General features: G+C 40.1%; 1 protein-coding gene across 1 annotated transcript in view; it reads right to left on the bottom strand.

Annotated features, from left to right (window-relative positions):
* The window catches only part of cftr (CF transmembrane conductance regulator), a gene marked incomplete at both ends in the record, with an annotated part of 29,142 nt that extends 10,056 nt beyond the window's left edge, over positions 1–19,086 (bottom strand). Inside the window, 18 exons of the mRNA XM_083894112.1 lie at positions 353–432; positions 515–801; positions 946–983; positions 1,072–1,200; positions 1,282–2,068; positions 2,398–2,484; positions 3,000–3,094; positions 6,483–6,674; positions 6,890–7,066; positions 8,790–8,882; positions 8,999–9,245; positions 10,248–10,373; positions 10,574–10,737; positions 12,717–12,806; positions 13,224–13,439; positions 14,708–14,819; positions 17,309–17,419; positions 19,034–19,086. Of these exons, the coding sequence (XP_083750238.1) occupies positions 353–432; positions 515–801; positions 946–983; positions 1,072–1,200; positions 1,282–2,068; positions 2,398–2,484; positions 3,000–3,094; positions 6,483–6,674; positions 6,890–7,066; positions 8,790–8,882; positions 8,999–9,245; positions 10,248–10,373; positions 10,574–10,737; positions 12,717–12,806; positions 13,224–13,439; positions 14,708–14,819; positions 17,309–17,419; positions 19,034–19,086 (3,084 nt within the window). The remainder of the gene's footprint in view (positions 1–352; positions 433–514; positions 802–945; positions 984–1,071; positions 1,201–1,281; positions 2,069–2,397; positions 2,485–2,999; positions 3,095–6,482; positions 6,675–6,889; positions 7,067–8,789; positions 8,883–8,998; positions 9,246–10,247; positions 10,374–10,573; positions 10,738–12,716; positions 12,807–13,223; positions 13,440–14,707; positions 14,820–17,308; positions 17,420–19,033) is intronic.
* Positions 19,087–20,493: the final 1,407 nt, after the last annotated feature.

Below are 20,493 nucleotides of genomic sequence, written 5' to 3'. Positions count from 1 at the left end.
TAGAGAGACGACTGCAAACAAGTCAGATTATGACTGAAAACACAAAGAGGGGCCGATGAAAAGTTTATGAAGTGAATTCTGCTGCTAACAAAACACTTTGACTGTATAGATGCTTCTTGGCCCCGCCCACCCCCACCCTGCCACTGTATACACACAAACACTCAGGTCTGATTGTATCGACAGAGCAACATTTTCAGATAAAGCTGCAGCGACACACAAATAATGTTACATCCTTTCTGTTCACAAAGACCAAACAAAGGCAGCATAATATGTACACAGCAAATGAGTTACACAATGCATCCTTCTGTGTATATCATGTCACATAATGTATACAACTATGTTTGTCAAATACCTGTATGAGGTCAAAGAGCACCAGCGGCAGCATGTCATCTATGGTGGTCATGTCCTTGGTGAATCTGTTCATGATACGACCTAGATAACCAAGGAAAACAAGTGTTTATATTGTCTATTTTTTTGTTATTTAACCAAAAAGAAAGACTTAAAAATTAAAAACCTGATTTCATAGTGTTGAGCAAAGCCATGGGGGCCCGCAGCACAGCGCTCAGCATCTGCTCGTGCAGTCTTTTGGACACAGTGAGTAATGTGTGTACTAATGGGAGACCCCTGAAAAGTCCCAGGGCAAGTATGCTCTCTGATGTGGCCACAAAAATATAAATGATGTAGTAAGCGCTGGTTGGCGTGACGATGACTGCCAGGTGGACAGGGGGCGACGAGGCGTTTGGGTGCTGCTCGCTGATGTAGTTAGGTGACGATGGGTTGGCGCCGTCCCTCCAAATCTCACTGGCAGAAAAGAACATTAAATGTGGACTGAATTTGGAAGAATATGCACAGAACAGGAAACTAATACAAAATCTGGCCATTGAACACAAATAAAGCTCATGAATTTTAACATAACAGCTACAAAAATGGAAACATAACACTCACTCAGTAATGAGGAAGATGCCAATGACTGAACCAGCAACCTGCAAGGAAGAGAAAAAGAAAACATTCACTGTTAATAATAAATTCACATAACATTAAAGCAAACAACAAAAGTGACAATCGTTTGACCTCAAGGGCGAAGACTATGACGATGAAAATGAGGACGTAGACTAAGCTTTTGTTGGTGGTGATGTAGCGCAGGTATGTGCTCCATGAGGTAGTTTCAAAGATGTTTTCACGTTCATCTGCGAAGCATTGCTGTGAAGAAAGAGAAGTGCTTTTCACATACAGATGTGACTAAAAAAAGCTGATTATTCTAGTGAAAAAGGGTTGTCCTACCTCCATGTCTTCTTCATCCACTTCCTCACTGATGTCATAAACACTGTCCTTGGATAATCGCCGGGCGTAAATGTCCAGCTCAGACGCTAGATCGCACTGAGGAGCGATGGAGAGCTTCCTTCTGAAGGACGACTGCATTTGCTCTCGCCGCTCTTGACCCTGAGCGTTGGTGATGAAAGCCAGGACAGACTGGCGCCTCTGCCCCTTGAGATGCTGCAACCCATGGTGGTACAGGTTCCCCCTGGGGAGGACCTCCTCCACTTGTTCGTCCTCTGGTACGACAGAAAATTTTCTCTCTGAGAGTTCCCGAACCCCGTCCTCTATCGTCATGGACTGGGGTGTGTTCGAAGTGTGTTGCGAGTTTCCAATGAAGGAGAACTTGCGGGCAGCTGCCAGGGGGCTGAGGATGAGCGACTGTTTGCGTTTCTCTGGGTAGCCGTCACTTACAGGATGGCTTTGAGGTCCAGAAACAATTATTGGAGGTGGCGGCTGGCGGAATGACTGTCGCATTGGTTCTGGTCTGAAGCCGGCGGTTTCGTCAATGGAAACCCGGCGGAGAGTCTCTGTGAGTATGGAGCTGCGTCGCTCTGCATTTACGTTGTCATAAGCTTCCAGGCCAAGAAGGAGGGAGCTGAAGTCCGGTCGCTGCGCCTGCAGCTCTGAGAAGGTACCGTAGAAGTAGCAGTCACCATTGTGCAGCAGAAGGATTTTGTCAGCTCGTTTGAGATGGTCCAACTTGCTGGTGACCACAATACGACTTTTGGAGGCCATAAGTTTACAGACACATCTGTGGAGATTGTTAAGAAAAACAAGTCAAATATATGCCTCATCAGGGTGAAAAATTACACATTCTATATTATGCTACTGTGTTTTTAATCACAACCACGGTCAGGAACCTGACTGAAGCTAAAATATCCATCCAGCAGAGTCCACTGCTCATCAAAAGAATTCTTTTCTGCCCGACTTAAGGAAAATGGAAAATGAAAAAAAATTCCATTTCCTGAGAAGGTTACAGTAAAGTCACCACCACAAGAGAAAACCTCGACCTTGACCTTAAACTTCAGCTATTTCACCCCCTCCTCCCCTACATGAAAGACTCTCTGTTGGGATACACACTTCTCAAAGATCTCTTTCTCTGTCACAATGTCCAGGTGGGTGAACGGCGCATCCAGCAGGTAGAGGTCGGCGTCTTTATACACAGCTCTGAGGGAGAAACACAAACACAGACTTAGAAACAGAAGGAAAGAGGAAAACAAATAAAAACAGAGTAAATGGAGATCTCGGGTCCCTGTGTGGAATAAATCGATAACTGTGAATATTTAGAGTGAAAATAGCAGAAGCCAAAACCCAATAAGTGGCTGCAAATTGATATCAGGACATTAACCTAATAAATAATGCATGGGGACATGAGCCAGACTAGCTCATGAGATTTAAATAACTAATATAGCTCAGCTGAAGTTGTGTATTTATTTACAGCAACAAAAATGTTTTATTTTATATGTTATTTTGTACAGCAACTTTTGACCTAACTCATAAACTTATATTTCTCATTTTATAAAGTAAAGAAGTTGAAGCTTTGTGAAAACAACCAACAAACAACTGACAGTTTGTATGGGGAACAATGCATAAATGGATTACTCCTGGTTACTACTGGACCAATCATTAATTCATCAAGCATGAAGAGCGCTGTCAAATGACCAGCTTTGAAGGGGACGTACCTGGCCAGGCCGAGGCGAGCCCTCTGACCGCCACTCAGGGTTACCCCGCCCTCGCCCAGGAGTGTTTTGTCTTTCTCAGGCAGCAAAGCAAAGTCCTGGAGAGAAGAACACGGGGTCAAACACATGCAGGTATTATTGCATAACAGCAGAAATAACAAAACAGTCACTGAATACAGTCAAACCAACTGTCATCGGCCTCCAACTGCTTTACTAGTATTAAATCAAATTATTCAGTTCTTATTCGTTGTGCCTATACATTTAAAAATATGTCAATTAATTAAAAGCCTAAAATGTGTGTTAAATGGTACAGTCCCTGAAAATAGGCCAGTGGCTTGGAGATGCAGTGAAAGCTCCAACTTGATCTAACAATAAACACTAGGATTTAAAGTTGTTGATCTTGTAGCATAATTTTTAAACATGACATACAGTATGTCTACCTGGTAAGTTTAACCTTTGTTTAGCAAATGGACAAAGGTTGCGATGAGCTACATGTAAACTAGTGCCCTCTTAGTTCAGTGTAAGGTTTGGTTGTCCTTTCACAATGGCCTTAGGGTTAATACAAAAAGGGAGGTTCTTTCCAATGTGTTCTGGGTTTAAAAGAAAAACAAACCAGTAGCAGCATAAAATACAAATTGGAACCAGAAAATGATGAGTGAAAACTAAAGGCTAGTTTGCTTTTTTCAGGGATTTTATCAACCTGACAACATTTTAATAATCATTGATAATCAGTCAATATGCACACACCAAAATACAGTATTATTCCAAAGTGAGCAAAAAAAGTGCAACATCAAGACACAGTGTGATGTGACGTTTACCTACTAAATGACAGATTTACTGTCAAACCACACAAAAGCCACAAGCCGCACATTAGACAGAAAGATGACAATGTGGAGACACGCGGTGTGTTTAGTGGTAAGTGACAGTGAAAACAGGGACGCCCCCCCCCCCCCCCACACCAATGAGGATGAAGTGACAGCACAAGTTTATCATCGTTAAAAAACGTCCTACCTGTTTATTGTCAGCTTCCGCTGTCCTGACAGGAGCGCATAGGGGATCAAGTTAACAAGTTTGTTTAACAGCTTGTTAAATAAGGCGGCATAGTAAAAAAAAAAAAAAAAATGTTGTGTGTCTCACTGAGAACAAAAAGCACCTGCAGGGCCAGCAGCTACAGACTGGAAGCCAAAAAAAAAATGAGTTTACAGTGGGAAGACCACCCACAGGAGACTGTCTGGGGCTTTTGAGGGCAACAATGGTGAGGAATTACAGTCACAAGGCCCAAAACGCCTCGTCTCACTCCTGTCTGTCAGGTTTGCTTTGATGGTGTTTCCTATAGTAAGACATTTCTATTTTTAGTCATATTAATTCTTAGAAGTGACTAATATGACAAACTGAGAATTACTATTTGGAATTGGTTCTGATAAGATTTTAATCTTAATTTAATTTAGTCTCTTATAGCAAACAGGAACACTTCCCATCGTTCTTTTTTTTTAAACATGTTTTTATTTGAGAAAATTTGTTTTGACAGATATTCAACATACATAATTTTTCTTATTTTCAAATTAAATCATATAAATCAAATTAAAATAATAAATAAATAAAATAAAAATTGAATAATTACAATAACCTCAAAGAGCACTGAAAAGGTTACAAGCATGAAAATATCTTCCTGTCGTTCTTGTCACTTTCACACAACAGTGTTAGTCTTTGATTTTTCTCCCACCTGCTCTTGTCATTTCACTTTCATTGACACCTTTCCTCAAAGACAAATTGAAGGTTGGCTTTTACATGCAGATGTCAATATTGCCTGCCAGCTCTGTTTGCTGTGACAACATGTTGTGTTTTTATCTAAACCACTGAGGTACCCTCAGTCTTACAGGTAATGGGACATGGCAGTATGTAAATGTGATAACATGATCTGCTGTACTGATTTCAGTAGAGTGAAATAAAAATAGTTATTCTATAGGGATTTCATGATATCACTATAAGGGTCTCACTACCATCTGCTAGGCCAAAACTGTAGTTTTCTTTCAACCACAGTGGAGTAAAGTGGAACTACAGACACAAAATGGCAGCAGCTGGTGTTAGTGGCATAAAATACAAAGAATGCTGATGCTTCAGCAGCTTTTAAATCTGATGTGTTGCAGGATTTTGATGATTCAGATGGTTAGTAAAAAACTCTGGAGCCACAGAATAAAATCCAAGCATGGACATCCTTTAGTCAGACACTACTATCAGCTGTCTATAAAAGAGACAAATGCTAAAGTTAGAGCCCCAAGCAAGCACCAAAGACAGATGGACTTCATATTACTATCACAATATCGCAAATAAATATCGTATGACAGACTGCAAATGGTAGTATTGTGAAATTTTGATATGGTTACATAACTATTATTTTATGTTGCATAATGTAGAATGTATCTAAGATCTCAGGTTTCTCAAGTCCAATACAAGTTCCACAACATTAAAATGTACAAATTAAAGTCCTAATAAGCCAACAGAGCTAATGTTTGCTCACACTGCTGTCCCATCATTGGGAGCCGAGTGAAAAAAGCTCATATTCCATCCTGGTGAAATAACATGGGATTTCCATGGCAACAGAGGAGACATTATTCTGCTAAGGGGCCGTCACTCAACACTCATAAGCTCATAAGAGAGTGTCTGTGTATCGGTGTACAAGACCGAATGTGCATGTGTGTCTTTGTCTCTGTGAGCATCATAATACGTGTCGATGTGGACGAGGGAAATCTGAGCCTTCTGAACAGATTCCAAAGCAAAACTGAATAAGCTGGCTGAGACAAAATTAACACAAGCTGCTATGTAACACTTGCCTATTTGTAACTCTAGTTAAATTAGCTGACATTGAAAAACTTGCTTTTACGTCACTGACTCTGACGTCACTGACTTTTACGTCACTGACTCTGAGCATTTAGCCATTTATTGGCACTTTTACTTTGCACCATTACCATGGTGGTTGTGGTCAGGATCCAATGACACTTACGTTGTTGATTACAGCATGATACAGCTGTGCATTAGTATTAAAATATAAATTAGCAACCATTAGCGCTTTTTGTCAGTATTCTGAAACTGTGTATTAGTCAGTGTCACGTGTTTTGGACACTGCGGTCCCTCATGTCCCGCATTTCTGCAAAGTGTATTTATATATGAACATTTTGGGAAAATATGAGTGTGAAGCTTCCTGAACATATTGGCTAGAATACTCAACATATTGAACTGCAATGGTTTCAGAGGCCTGTGAACATGTGCTGGGTCACTATTGACAAACTACACCAATTTAACATCACAAAAATAAACAAAGCAAAGCACCACCGATGAAAAGTATCCTCCAAATCCTCAAAAACCTGACTCGTGCAGACAAGCCTCTGCCTTTACACAGCTACAGCAGGAGAGGATGTGTCTCCCTCACAGCAGCGTCTGTGTCACTGCAGAAGCTCAGTTCATGTCTGACAACAAAATATAATTTACCTCTTCCAGCTGACAGGCCTTGATGATGGAAGTGTAGCGATACTCGTCATAGGTCAGACCAAACAGGATGTTGTCACGAATTGTCCCTGGCATGATCCAGGCAGTCTGCGGCGAGAAAGAGATTCGCCCACTGTGTCTGATTTTACCCTCTGACGGCACCAGCTCTCCAAGGATCATCATGAGCAAGGAACTCTGAAGGAAATGGGGGGAAAAAAAGAGGGTTTCTATTCTGCTTCATTTTTATTCTGGGGCATTAAAATGTTGCAACCTGTAATGAGTCAGCACTTAGCGTTTCTGTGGTCTTGCTGGAAGAAACTTTGGCGAGACATCTAACAATAAATAGATTCAGCAGTATTTGTTCTTCTAAACCACAGTTTCTTTGGTGAGAGATGATTTCTTTGACCTACCTTTCCTGAGCCAGTGGATCCAGCCACTGCCAGCATCTTCCCCTTCTCCAGGTAAAGGCTAATGTTTCTGAGGACAGGTGTGACATAGAGGTTGGTGAAGAAGAGGCCGGCGTCGCCATTCAGGTGTCCGTTTGCTTTGTTCTCTTGCTTGATCTTCTCGAACAGCTCACCGATTCCCTGTGGAGAAGTTCACATGAGTCACGAGAGAATGACCCCCATCATTAACACACTTCATGTAGGACGGATGTTAACGTGGACTTAACAAAATCTATAGAGGATAAAAACTTGTCTTTAATACACAAATTTAACTGGTGGCAAAACCAGGAAATGTGAAACATTGAATCAATTATTCATATTCTAAAATATTAATTACATAAATACAGCTCAGAGAGTGTGACCTTTAGGCACCGACAGGTCAAGCAGCTGACAAGAGATCCTCCAAAGAAGTCTTGTCAATGGCCTTATTTCTCTTCATCTGTCACTGTCATCGGTAAACATTGAGGATGACACATCTCACTATTAGAAACGGGGAACCCTGCCAGACTCTACTGGCTTAATCACTGACCTCTGTGACATTCTACGGGTCGTCACCGTTCCTCTACTGCTTGGACGTGCAGTGGTTTGTATAGGACTGTCTGTGCGATTCTTATTCTAATGAGCTGACGTACATGCTGTCAGCAGTAAAGAAAGGCAACACCCCTCCTATTCATCCGCGAATGGCACATTCCAGCATGAGGAGAAAGCAAGAGGAGAATCTGGGAATTAGGTGATGAGTGTGGCACGAAGACTTGGTGTTCCCAGAAAAGTTTGGTGACGACACCAGAGTGATTAATTATGCAAAGTGATGGGCGGTAACCCCCCCCCCCCCACACACACACACACACACACATACACACACACACAAAGTTGGGTATTTGTTTTCTCACGGTACTGGGTGGTCAATGAATTGCACTTGTTATACTAAGTGTACAACCTCTGCCTATAGATAAGGTCATGCTATCCACTTGCAGTCATGATGAGGCATAAACTATTACACCTGTAATACATGGTGGAATGCACAATATTAATCTGCAAATGTCCTCCTGATAATACATATCACCATAAAGGCACAGCTGAATATTAGCATCAATTTCAACTTCACTCGATATAGTCCTTTTTCGAGGTAGCTGCAGTTACACGCATGTACAAATCCATCTACAGAACTAATTAACCTTAGTATTCTGGGATCATTTTCTAAGGATGTTAATAATTAATAAACTATTTCAGATTTTGGTCAATTATACATTGTTAGAAATTTCACAAAGCTGAATCAATATTTTCTTTTTAAGCAAAGGGGAACAAGTGTGCAGATTCTTTTTCAGCAGGTTTTCAGTGGACTTCAGCATGATGCTGCACCAGGAGCAAAACTCAGAACATTGTTGTGTGTCTCAAATAAAAACAGAGATGTGTGCTATTTATGTGGGCATTGTTTTTACGTTGTACTTTGTTTGCTTGACTGCTGCAAAGTTGTCAAATTTTAAATTTTAGGGAGGGAAATGTATTTATTATATTTTTTATTTGATTATGTCAACATTTATACTATTTACTTGTGTTAAAGCAAATCAATGTGATTTGTATAGCATCAAATCCCAACAGAAAGTGTCTCAGTGCATTTTAATTAGCAAGGCTGAGACCTTATAATAACAATGAGAGAATAAAAAAAAGAAAAATCATTATGAAAGTTATAGATTGTAGTTTGTATTCAAGCATTTCAGAATGAACCAGTTACTGATGACTTCTCATTTGATTAAAGACACTACTTAAAATCTATATCCTGGTAATTAAAACACAATACTCAACATCTATTAATGCATGTTGTTTAAATATGAGATGACACTTTGACATGCACACAAGAACAAACCTCATCCCACGATGCAGACACGTTGACCAGCTCCACTTCACTTGTGGTAAGATTGTACTCCAGCTCTCTGTATTCCTCCTTCATCAAGTATTCCTACAAACAATCAAGGTAGGAACATCAATACGAGTGTGCATGTTTATTTTGAGGACATTTAGACTAGTAGTGAAAGCATGTAACTGATATTTCTCACCCCTCCACTCTGGACCCACCTCAATCTTACTGATCAGTGCCAGGGTGTCATACCACATCTGGATGGAACCCGGCAGCTGGCGGGTCATTGTCATTCGCAGAACCATGCAGTATGACGCTGTGGTGAATATTCGACGCAGGATGATACCGTGACTCAGTGCGTGGGGCACAATAGCTGACACAATGACCAAGATGGCAGAGAAGAAGTATGCCGCACTGTAAAAGTAGCGCAGGGAACCAATCTTCCTCGTCAGCGTCATCTCATCCCTGAGGAGGGAGTGAAAATGGAAGAAAGAAAAGATTAATATGTCTCTTTAACAGTATGATCATTCAAATTCAGTAGTTGCAGTTTATTTAGGCTAGCAGAGAACACTACTGCTAAGGCTTTAAATATTTAATTCAATTAATGTTGTTTTGAAAGAGACACATCATGCCGCTATTAACAGTTAAATGGGAAATCTAAATGGGAATTTCTACAAACCATGGCATCAAAACTCTTTGTATTATAATTGCCAATTACAGTGATACCGCTACCACCTTGGCGAAAATGGCACGTAACTAGCCATGTTCCAACAACTCTCTCTGAATTTTGGCACCAGGTTAATCATTTTCTCATGTGCAGTCAAAGTTGTTTCATGTGATGATGACCGAGTCAGTTTCTTTTTTTTGGTTCAGTTTATCACTCTATATCTGTAATACCTGATATACAGTACATGTACTGTACAAACCGTATACTGTAAATCTGATAAGGGGCTTGATGTTGTCAGTGAAATTGCAAGAAAAGCACTGGCTATCATATCTTTACTGCAAACAATCACATGAAAACTAACTGTTTCCAAAGCCTATGAGCACACCATTTTAGTATGTTAAACACTTCATTTACAGGGTTAACTCTAACAGTTGCTCTTGCTGAAAACATTGAAAACTGACTGAAAAACCAGTCACAAAATTCCACATTTGAATTTACTGATTGAGGCAGCAGTGCATTGGCCTGCCCCACACCAGAGGATTTTCAAATTTGACTAGATTTAAAAAACGTGGGAGACCTCGACAGTTTAAAGCCTTTGATTGTGCACTGTTTTGTGCTGAGAGTTGCAAAAAAAACTCTGGCTGTCATGGCTGATAAGACGGATTCACCTGAAATCTGGCCAACTGGGGCAGGCTAAAAGGAAAAAGGCTATTTTTGTTTATTCTCTTGTATAAAGGGAAAAAAAAAAATCCACGGTAGAGAAACATTCTTATGCAGCCATACACGTGGTGGTATCTTACTGCCTGATGTTCTTGATGATGAGCTCCATCACTTCCTCCCAGCCATACGCCTTCACAGAGTGGATGTTCTCCACGATCTCAGAGGTGAGAGCCAGGCGGCGGGTGATCATTCCTGCCCTCTTCGCCCTGCTCACACCAGACTGCTCTTTAAATCATTCACTTAACATCAGTTCTGGTGCACACGGATACGCAAGTAGGGACAAAACCATCAAGATGTGCACATGACGGCCACTGCAGTGTCTTATCATAATTTCATACATTCATGCACATCGGATCATGCAAGAATAAATGCACAAACATAATCATATGTGATATTGCTTCCTCACCGGTGAGGTTGCATCTTCTGTGACAGCCAGGCCTGGAGGATGCCCAGCAGGGTCAGAGCTGCCAAAGCACAGAAGCCGTTCACATCGATCAGTTCCCACATCAGACCCACACACAGTATACACTGCAGAGGGCTGATCCACACAAAGTGGGCCAGACCCAAGCTCTGAAAAAACACACCCAAGTACACAGTGGTTAAATCAGTGCGATTGGCGTCAATGGAAAAGGACATACTGTTCTAAAAACATACACTTACTGCCTGAATGATCGACAGGACGCTCTAAAAATAAGGGACGATCCGATTTGATACTCAGTATCAGTGTTGATCCGATACTGGTCAGATTTGGTATTTGAAAAAGGACAATAAAGTACATACTGATATGATAAATGCATAATTAACCACAGGTTACGTGGTGTAAGAGACGTGCACCACCATTTGTCACACTGCTGGAGCGCTGTCTTTCTAAAATGCCTGAATGCCACTGAATAGTGAGAGGCCGGCAAGTCTGGCAAATGTGGATCATCAACATTGAAAAGTGCAGCCATGTGCAACAGAGTAAACAGCAAACTACACAAGCAAATGGGTTAGCAAAAGAAGTTCAAGAAGATCCAACTGAAAATGAAATGACTGGGCTGTCTGACTAAGTATAATTTATCAATTCACCTGAAATAGAATCAACTCAATTTCTACTAAATATCAACCTCCCTCCTCTCTCTCACAAACATCACACACACAGAGCCATACTACATAACTCAGACTGCATTGGCCACATCCAAGCCAGGTGATAATTATCTCAAAGCAGGTGGCAGTATGTTTCTACATTCATCGCCTCAGTGAGACTCAGTCTACACACACACACACACATCAACACAACACACACACACTCTTGCCTTCGAGCAATGTTGACTTGCATTGTAAGATGTTTCAACGCTGGTTAGCAGGTACTTTGCTTTGTACACACACACCTAATTGTAGTTGAATGTGTGTATTGATCCAGATCATTTGTTCTCCAATTGTCCTTCAGTTTAGCCGACTGTTTGGTAATAAGATGGATTCATTGAAGTTAGTGGAGGTGTGAACAGTCATTGTTTTTCCCTCAAACCCTTTTACCAGGTGGTGAGTGCAACACTACTGCATGGCTGTTTGCATTTGAATTTCTGCATATAAAAAAATAAAAAATGATTTTCCACTCACTGCTGACTGCTGTTCATGCATTGCTCTATTTAGCATGTCACCATGCATTAGATAATTTAGTGTTCATAGGACAGCAAGCCAATTCCCTGGGCATGCAAGTAGTAAACTCTCATTTGGTCTAATGCATTCAGTTGTTCTTTGTTGCTGTGAGTTAACACAACACAAGTGACCTGCTATGGGCTGCTGACAAGTTTTATTTTGCCACTGAATGCTTTGTATCATGAGTGGAACAACCTTTTCATCTGTAATTTTATGTGGCCTCTATGGAATGTAATTAAATCTACTGTAGAGATGGAGAAATGTACGGAGAAATGTTTGGGAAAAACAAGCAGTGCTTCGATTAGTGCTTCGATAGCCAGGCTGATGCCTCAGGAGTTTGTCTCACATGTTCTACTCTACTTCTACTAAAAGTGTTTACTTTCTTTCAAAGAAGGTAAATATGTTTATATATAAACTTTAACAACTTTAACAGGAAATTAGGAAAAAACAATAGTTCCTCTTCAATACATCTGCACAGAGATTATTATGAACCTGGATGCTGTTATGGCCAAACTCTTTGTCTTCTTCATATTACTAAGTATCTGTCTGATAGTGGAATCAGATATTGGAAAAAGAAAAATGTCAAACTCCCTTCAGACCACATAAATGCTTCTGAGCACAGACTGTAAAAATGTTAACATAAAAAGGAGCAGAAATATTTTCTCAAATTACATTGTGGACCATTTATTTCTTCTTTACAGGGATAGAATATTGTTACACAGCTGGAGTGTTATGGCTGGTGATAAATGCATCAACACAAATGTGTTTTTAACAGCTCAGTATCTGAAAAGACATCAGTAGAAACACAAAATTCTGAAATTGGGCATAGATGTTGGCTAAGTTAAGTGGGACAGTGTCATGGAATGAAAAGACCTGCTCTATCACATGTGTGAATGTTTCAGATTTCTCACCTCATCCAGCTTGTTGAGATGGGCGGACATCAAACTGACCAGCTGACCGGTGCTGATTTTGTCCAAGACACGGCTGGATAACTTCAGGGTCTGCAAGGGTGCACAGGTCAGAGGTCAGTCAAAGCACAAGTCAAAGAGAGAATTGGACGAGAGGAAGGCGGCAACACGTGACAAAGCTTTGACATCAGGCTGTCACACCCCTCACAGCAGCACAACGACTGCTACTGCTGGACTTTCACAAGCTTTCTGGGAATGTACAGTCACACGTGCCAAACAAGGCTGAGACATTTGAACTGATGAGGTAACTCTGAACTCTGGACTTAAATAAAAAAGGGGACAACAAAGACAACTGCAAAAAAATCTGCAGACATTTTAAAGAGGTTGAGAGACTTCCAGTCACTCTCTGATGCAAGAACTGGAATTTAAGATTTTTATTTTGATTATTGTTATTAAGAAATAGGAGTTTTAATTCCCCAATAGTATTTAGACTTGCTCTTCTCCCCTTACCTTTTTGTATATAAGACTGAAGAGGGCGATGCGGATCTGCATACCCAGGTGGTGCAGGCCAAAGATGGCAGGCTGCAGCAGGAGGAAGCGCACAGTGAAGAGCAGGGTTAGTCCCAGTGCCAGGTAATAACCCTGGCCCCGCTCTGGAGCATGGAACGGGTCAAAGGATGCAATGATGCGACCCAAAAGCTGTGGCTGCACCGTCTTGGAAGCCTCCTATAAAAAGAGGCGGCAATGGGACAGAAAAAGTTTAATTATTTCATATATTTTAATACATTTTCTTTCTAGTTGAGCAACTTCTATTAGAAACTGAAATTCAGCTAAATATTCTGAAACATTAAACCACCAGGTTCTTTTGGGTTTTACAACAAAGCTTCACCATTTTCCCACACAGCCTCTTTAACATCTAATGGTTATTTTTGTCGTCATGGCCACCACCTTCAATTGCACTTCAGCTTACGCAACTGCTGCCGTTACCACAGTGACCATAAGGCCAGGACAGTGAGAGGTGCTGTGACACTGTCGTGTGACATGCTTGTGATGTTCGAGCAGCATAGCACTGTCCATCTACAGGTCCTCTCCAATGGGACACAGCAGTCGACAGGTGCGAATCACAGGGCACTTCACGATACAATATGCGATACATGGTCCACGTTACCTATAATATCACGATCACGATACACCAATTCTGTCATAATTAATATGTATTGCAAGACAATCATATAGCGATACATCATAATATCTGTCTAACTGAAGAAAACAAAACATACGTGAAAAGTTAAAAGTGCAGGATTTCTCCATTTATTCACAACATGGAGAACAAAGTGCATAAAGTATTGCCCAATTCACGTTCATGTATTGAACGTGAATTGGGCATCTCTTAACGTAGCTTTCGCTACCATCATCTCGCTGTAAACTCTTCTTCGGCCAGGTAACTTCCACCCAAGAGTGTTCAATTAACCTCTGTGTGTTTTTGGACTGTGATAGGAAACTGGAGAACCCAGAGAAAACCCACTCACACACAGGAGAACATGCTAACTCCATGCAGAGAAACTGGGTTGCAAAACTAGGACTTCAGCTGTATACGCAACAGTGCTAACCACTACACCACCGATTTATGGGATGCTAATAATTAGATTAGCGGTAAGATTTATCTTTACACGAGTTGAATAATCGTAAAAACAATAGCTGGATTAATTGTGTAAAAAAATACATGACGTCTATACAAGCCCTAAAGGAGGGGTAAGATGTGACACCTGGCTTCCATCACATACATTTGTAGAAGTCATTTTGACGTCACTAATAAGAGATATTGCACAAAGTCACATTCAAATGCAAGAAATTCCATCTGCTTTAACTGAAAAACAACATCACATGGTTGCAGTTTATATCTACAACACCTGATGACATAACCTCTTAACACCACCCTCCGTGAGTCCAGTTATGCCAGATCTGCTTCCACCGTGTAGCAATGACAAACTCACCCCGAGGTAGAGGAGGATACCAAAGAAGGCGAAAGGGCCAAAGAAGCAACGGGCCAATGCTCGCATCAGCCGGGGCTTGATCTTGGCTGACACCACCTCCCTGTCCCATTCTCTGCAGGGAGGACAGAGTTACAACACAGTTTAACAGCAGAGCAGACCAGGTGGGCTGTGAGAACAACACATGTACTAGCCAAATGCCAACAAAGTTTGGCTGTGGCTTTACTATTTGTCCAGTCGTGCTACTTTGGCAACAGAGCAACCGTCCAGTATTTAACGGTTCTTTCTACAACTTTAGCTGGTGATTCAGCCTCAGCTGTATTGTCTTAATTAATTCTTTGGGCACAAAAGCACAGAGAGATTTTGTTTTTTTGCACTGCTAATGTGAATCTTCCTGAAGAAAACCTTAAATTATTAATTTAAAGTTTATTTGCCAGGCTAATCGGGCAGTAATTTAAAAATAGCAAGTCATGCCGCCCCTCAGATTTACAGATTTTTTTATCAAAGCAGTTTTGGATATTGCCCATTATGGCCTTAATTTATTTCACAAGCTTTTTACAGTTCTGTTGGATTAACTTGCCACAGAAGCCGTAGCAGTCAGCTACAGCTACAGCTGAGTAGCTGCTTTGTTCCGAGGCTCATTTATAACCAAGGTGATCTGGCTGAGCTTCAGTGCTGAGTGATGAGAGAAGAAGTGACGAACAGAAAAGGAAGAGTGAGGCAAAAGAAAAGGAGCAAAGAGGAAAGGACGGTCAACAAGGATGAGTGATAATGGAATTTGAATTTAGAATTGTTTTATTAGGGCTGCAACTAATGATTTTTATTATACAACCAATTATTCTGTAGATTCTTTCTGGATTAATTGATTAGTTGCTTGGTCCATAAAATGTCAGACACCAGAAATGCAAAATGTTGGCGTTTCCAGTTTAAATTATGAAACAAAATACTCCAATCCAATTGATAGAATATCAAAATAGTTATTAAGCCATAAAATATAAAAATAAAGATAGAATAGCACATTCCAAACAGTATATTGACGGTTATATAGTGGATTGTGTATCAGCAGGTTTTATGTCAGTACTTAATACAGTAAATCTCCTAGTATTGAGGTTAGAGGGTGACGAAGAGGCTCACGGTAAACAGTATGTTTTAATGGAAGGTAAAGTTCACGTTCCCAGAAGCCCTCACTGTTTGTCTGATCAGAATAATAGAAGCCAAATCACCCACCACCTCTCATTCATCACCCAGTAGGTTCTGGGCCCTTTTTAAAGGTCGACATTTAAACACTTGTGTACACTACGGGGATCGCTGGCATCGTTGGGAGTGACGCAAGGGGTGACCAAGAAGAAGGGTCAGCGCGGGACACTGCTACGGTTGTTAGGCAAACCTAAAAATGAAATAATACGACTAAAAAGGTAAATTACTGAAAAAAAGAGTAGGACAAAAAATGTGGGAAAGAAAGTGTAATTTAAAAAAAAAGTGAGGGCAAAAATAAAGATGGCATCCAACACTGTTTACAGAAAACAAAATACAAGAGTTTGAGAATAAAAGATAGAGAAGCAGCAATTCTAGATGAAAGACAATTTAACAAACCAATATGAAGAGGAGTGTACAGAGAAAGTAAACATGAGCAATAAGAAAATACAGAGAGGAAGAAAAACAAAAGGTAAAAATAGAAGGTGAGAAAAAAAAAAAGAAGAGACAGTCAAAACAAGGGTTAATTTTGTCTATCATGTGTTGTCTGCTTGTTTGTTTGGCACACACAGGTTTGGTTATGTCAAGCACAGTATAAATGCCAGCCCATATTTTAACTTGGCTTTGAGAGAAGGATGACCAAGTACGTGCTACTGTAAACACATGTAAAGGGCACATATGAAAAACACCACGAAGAGAAACTCAGTTGTAGATTTCAGGGATTTATCAGAGTGTTTTTCAAAATACCAAATTAGAGAGATAGTCAGTCTGGTACATGTGTTGCTCTTTTGTGTACAAAATGTTTAGTTTGGTAGTATATATTTTTTTTAATGTGACAGACCTATCAGTGCAAACACCACACCATACGTCTTTAATCTTTAAAAGTGAAGTCAGATCACTTGTTTGAATATTATGATTATGATAACATTATTCTATCAAGTTTGCCTGAAATCACTGACAGTTCTCATGACCTCCTACGGGTTTATAAGATTATTATAACATATCTGAGGTTTGCTGGACATGTGACATGAGAACGCGACGCAAAAATACAAAACAAAGAGCCAAAAAGAGCCACATAAACTGTCCTTTAAACCCATGGTTCTCAAACTGTGGTATGTGTACCACCAGTGGTACGCAAGCTCGGCTTTGCTCTGCCTATTTACACCACTGTATTTTAACGGCGATAATGGTGTTACTTCCTCAATATTTTCTCAGGTGGTTCTTAGTAGAAAAATTTGAGAACCACTAATCTAAAAGGTTCACTCCAGAGACTCATGAAAAATAGGGAAAAGCGATGGATATTCCACGTACCAAATCTCTTTATGGGCATGGGATATATCTTATAATGCAGTCAAAGTAAAAGAGTAAATAAATAAATACACAAAGAAGCTTACTATCGGGTGCACAAACCTTTCAAGTCTCTCAGAGAGGTTGTCTGCCAAATCGAACGAAGGAGCCTTGTACACATCTGACAGATCCAACTTCTTTCTGAAGCCTTTCCTCAACAGCGGTGACATCCACCTGAAAAAATATAACAGAAAGCTGGGTACAATCTGCTGGATGACGATAAAACATTTTTCAATTAAATGTATGTGCCAGGGCTGAGAAAGAAGGTGACACTTTTCATTTAGAAACTGGATTGTAAAGATAATTTGATTCAATTGATGAATTCATTCTTGATGGGATACAATGTCATGTAATGATTTGTTGATGGACCTCACTTTTAGTGTCTTATAAACCCATGAGAGTTGGGCACTTGTGTGCATGATGGTATGTCAACAATTCGAAGCACATCGAGAGACAATATTCAACAAAAGGTCAATATGATGCAGGTTAAACACTGAATGAAAAATGTGATTATATCAGTGAATATTCTATAATATTAAATATTTAAGGAAAATTCTTATTTCATTGGAGTGACTTATAAAAGCTGTCCAACTCGCCAACATACAGTTATAGTTATTTATTTTAAATTGCCACAAGGGGGAGCTTTCCATTAATTCCAGGAATTTATAATTTCATACTTATTTTATAGTTTGTTGTTTTTCCATTTTAAGGTGTTTACTAAACACTCTGTTTTTGCGACATTACAATATGTTGTAAAAAAAAAAAAAAAAACATTTTGCAGTGTAAAAGTTTTCATCGCACATGCTTGTGTGATATTTCGACATTTTGTAACCTTTTAGCTGATGTAAATAATGTATATTTGTAATGTTAGCATGTTATTTTAATAACATTTTGAAAATAAATTTGCAGATTACATTATTCATTACAAAATATTGTATTTGCTAACGATAATCAATGTTTTTACTAAGCAACATGCTATCGTGATATTTCAACATTGTGTAACATTTTTTGCTAACTTAATGTATTTTTGTATGCTAGCAACATTACAAAAATAAAAAATTTTATCATTACGACATACAGTAACATGTTTGCTATAGCAAGTAATGTATTTTTGTATTAAAATAAATAAATACACTTTGTATTTGAAAACATTAGTTTAGTAATGTGTGTTTTTAGTAACATTTCCACATTTTACATCATAATTTACTAACTTGTTAGCAATGTTTCTATGACATTTTGTAATGTTGTGTTGCAAACACAAGTATTGTTAAGATTGTTGTTAACACAGACAAATGACAGTAGGATACGGACATAAATCTCACTTGAATTTCCAAATCAAAATGAAGCTTTTATTCAAATAGATTAGATAGAATCACACTGAGTAGTGGTTGTGATCAATATTGTAGAAGAACCGAGAATTTACAACTGCTAAATTAAATATTTAAAACAGCCTAAATCTCAACAACAGGAATTGGAAAATGACAGTATTACTATGTATATGTACTTAATGTGGAAGTTCGTGAAGTTCCAGGACCTGAGAATTTGGGATGTCTCAGGTCAGCTGCGCTCTCAGTTTGAGCATTTTTGTAGAGCCAGGTGCGCAGTTTGACACAATCTCTGTTTAACTTACTATTAGAGCCACACAATCAACTACTAATAACTGACAATATCGGATTTTTCGCACGCGTCAAACACCACCCAAACCTCGATTTTTTTACGTTTTTATTTTCTTTTTGCGTCCGCAGTAACAGTAACATAATGGATGAATAAGAAATACGTGCGTCTTACCAGAAGAAAAACTTGGAGAAGAAGTTTGCATCTTCCACAGGTGACTTCTGCATCCTAAGTGCGCCGCCAGTTTGCTTTCTCTGCACCTGAGTCGTGTCCGTGCGCGGCGCTCACATTTGCGTGTCTCACTCCCCCCTCTGCGTGGCTCCGCTCCAACTCTGCGCGTGTGATCCAGTAACCTCCACTGTGCGAGTCCGACAGATAAAATGATGTCACCGTTCAAGTATCTGGATCTCTGTCCTCTGTGAGTCTCTGCGGTCAGTCGCCTCCTCTGGTTCCCACTGGTCCCTCACTCTGTCCCCGTGTCTGGCGTCTGTCTTCTCCTCACTCCCTCAGTGTGACAGTGGGAGGACAGTTCCATCCTTTATGAGCTTGCAAAAACCTGCGAAATCCCTACGTCATTTCCACACTGACGAGCACACGTTGCATGTTGTGGCAACAAGAAGAAGAGGCAAAAAAAAAAGCCCACTAGGCCACTTACTTGCCCACTTACTTGCCCATTTACTGTATTATTGACCCATTAAACTACTGTAGCAGGCAATGCAGGGAACAGTGAGATTCATTTCAACCTCTTGGTGTGTCCTGATTTTGCCAAGTGCCTTTTCTAATTAATAAGTAGTACAAAAATTACAAAGTAGTTAAAAGTACTTGGCCCAACCTTCTAAAGTACATCCCGTGAAAATTTAATTCACATGCATCCTTTACTTTTTGAGTTGATAACTCAATCTCAGATGTCACCACACTTACTACCAGAGTCACTGTTGCTGGCTGTTTTTTATTTCGCTCAACTCAGCTACTTTCCCATCACTCATAAAAAAACAACAACAATAGGAACAGTTCTGGGACATCTAAACCAACGTGAAACTTTGTTATCAGCTTCAGGCTACGTTCAGTTTCAGGAGAGGGGAGGATCAAAACCTCCAGACATTCCACACGGGAACACAGATAAAAAATGTGAGGATGTGGTGGTGGACACAGCCTTTCGCTTTGCGAGTATCTCGACACACAAACCGCCTTATCTTCGTTGTCCGCTCTTCAGCAGTAGTCTTCATAAGTAAAAACCACAAGTGCAGTGAATCTGGTGATGGACGTGACACTCTCACTGAGCTCTTTTGAGGACACCTGCTCATTCATGCAGATTATTCCAGTCATCTTGTAGTAGAATAAGACAAAAACAGCACAGGCGCATCATTAAAACCCACAGTTCATAAAGTGTGGTTGAATGAGGAACTGTCAGATAAAGTGCTCACTGATACGATACTCTGAGGCTGGCTCTTGGGCAGAGGGCAGAGTCGATAAAAATGTCATCCAACCAGGTTGTTGGTTTATTGAAGATTTGTTGTGCACTGACTCATTATTGCTGAGAGACAGGAATGTTACAAGCCTTGTCCAGAATGAGCACGACCTCTACTGGGCATTTTCTGCCCTGTGCAGCCAGTTAAGATAGTGAAAAAGTTGTC

This window comes from Microchirus variegatus (assembly GCF_963457635.1).
Source record: "Microchirus variegatus genome assembly, chromosome: 8".
Taxonomy (NCBI): Eukaryota; Metazoa; Chordata; class Actinopteri; order Pleuronectiformes; family Soleidae; genus Microchirus; species Microchirus variegatus.
The sequence above is the reverse complement of the archived record's forward strand: the minus strand, read 5'-3'. Positions and strand labels throughout refer to the sequence as shown.